Source organism: Rhagoletis pomonella, unplaced genomic scaffold (assembly GCF_013731165.1).
Source record: "Rhagoletis pomonella isolate Grant_MI unplaced genomic scaffold, Rhpom_1.0 Rhpom_scaffold_00007, whole genome shotgun sequence".
NCBI lineage: Eukaryota > Metazoa > Arthropoda > Insecta > Diptera > Tephritidae > Rhagoletis > Rhagoletis pomonella.
Genome location: NW_023458561.1, coordinates 40,575,969 through 40,577,821, shown reverse-complemented (window position 1 = coordinate 40,577,821; position 1,853 = coordinate 40,575,969). Strand labels below are relative to the sequence as shown.

At 34.4% G+C, this 1,853-nt stretch overlaps 1 protein-coding gene across 1 annotated transcript in view; it reads right to left on the bottom strand.

The window, feature by feature from the left end:
* Nucleotides 1-1,391: 1,391 nt before the first annotated feature.
* LOC118743826 (farnesyl pyrophosphate synthase-like) overlaps nt 1,392-1,853 on the bottom strand; it is a gene marked incomplete at its 5' end in the record, with an annotated part of 5,850 nt that continues 5,388 nt past the window's right edge. The window contains 2 exon segments of the mRNA XM_036476590.1: nt 1,392-1,592; nt 1,744-1,853. The exon segment at nt 1,744-1,853 is cut by the window's right edge and continues 1 nt beyond it. Coding sequence (XP_036332483.1) covers nt 1,408-1,592; nt 1,744-1,853 — 295 coding nt within the window.

Below are 1,853 nucleotides of genomic sequence, written 5' to 3'. Positions count from 1 at the left end.
TTTTTTTGTTAATTGGAATTAGAATCACGTAGCATGTGAAATGCGCGAAAGACAAAGTGTAACTGCGGTATGAATTTATAACACCGCCCGCTTTAATATAAAATCCACGCCCCAGCTTGCTCGCTGAGCACAACCGAATTGCAATGCAGCGATGCCAGCTTGCATTTCAGTAGAGAACGATTCATAATCATATTAAATCATTATCCTTCCATTTATAATAGGGCTGCCAGATGTCCTGGTTTTCCAGGACTTGTCCTGATTTAAACAAATTGTACTGGTGCCCTAGTTCACACCTAAATTGTCATAGCTTTTTAATGATGGTCAATGCAGACACCTATCAATTTTTTTTTCTTTGAAAAAAAAGCATTAGTAGTCTAAAATCGATAATGAAAATTTTTTTCTAACATGTACATATCTGGTGAGTTTATCTTCTTTCTGTTTAGTTTCTTTGGTTAAAATCTAATTTTGTATCATCAGGGGAATGCCGTAAAAGTGCAAGTTCCTGAACAGATACACGGCTGAGGGGTCACACATACTACGCAGTAGATAATTTCAGGGGTTAAAATCTCTACCAAAAGGACTTTCTGAAACGAATTCCTTTTTCCTTCCTTTTGGTACGGAGTGGCATAAATTGAAGGGCTTTCACTGCTCAAAGAAGAGCTTTCAAAGATACTTTTATAGGACGTACTTCAGAAGGCCTTTTGAAGAAGTTCGTTTAAAGCTGTTGTAAGTTCATAAAAATCATAATTCTTTAAGGAACTTAAATATTTACGGTTCAGATCAAATATGTTTTATTGAGACTTAAAATGCTTATTGAATTCTATTTGCAATGCTAAATAATATAAACAAAATGATCATGAAGCGCGTTGTAGGACATGTAGAAATTTTCTAATGGTAGTAAGAAAGTATTCAAGACCACGTTAAAAGCGCCAAACATTTTTGCAAGTTACGTCACCGTCAATAGAAGTTTTATTTTTTTTATGATTGAAAAAAATCTAAATTTGAGCGTTTCATCATAATCAATCATTCGGCTCTACGGATTGTGCCACAAAACTATACTGTTTATAATATCAGAAAACACTTCAAAATAACGCCAGTACCAACGAAACTGTATTTATAGGGAATAAGCGTCCTGGTCGATGGTTCAGAATTATGGCAGTCCTAATTTAGAATTAAATTTTAGGTGAACCTAGATAATTTTAGAGCCAAGTTTTATTAGTTCTGATAAACTTCAAATCATCACATATACACATATATGTCCGCACATATAAATACTGTACTAAGAATTTGTGCTAACAAAGTTAATACGAAAGCGGGAATAAGGGCCGGTTACTAAATGTTTGGTTAACGCTAACTCCACAGACGCTTGCCACACAAAGTTCAAAGACACCTAAAATTATTTTATTTTTATTTGATATTTTTTTCAAAAAGTGTATTCAGTATTTCTAATAAAGCTTCACGCGGTAAACCATCCGATTCTTTGTGAATAAGTGTTTTGATCCTATTATATGTTTCTTCCTCGTATTTGGCATAGGTGTTTGGTAGGTTTAACTCCGTATAGACTTGCCTGACTCTCGCAATTTTCTGGGGATCTGAAATGACAAAATGTGATTACATATTGTATGTTAACTTATGCATGTGTGAGTCAATATGTATGAAAACCAAATTTTTTTAATTGAATAGTGTTGTAAAAATCAATTCCGAATATAAAATGCATACATGTACTTAAATTCAAACACTTACCATATTGGCCGTAGCACTGCTCCATGATAGCTCTCTGTTCAGGACTTGCTCGCTCCATACACTGCACCGCCAACCAGGAACACTTATTCGCTTGTATATCTGTGCCAATT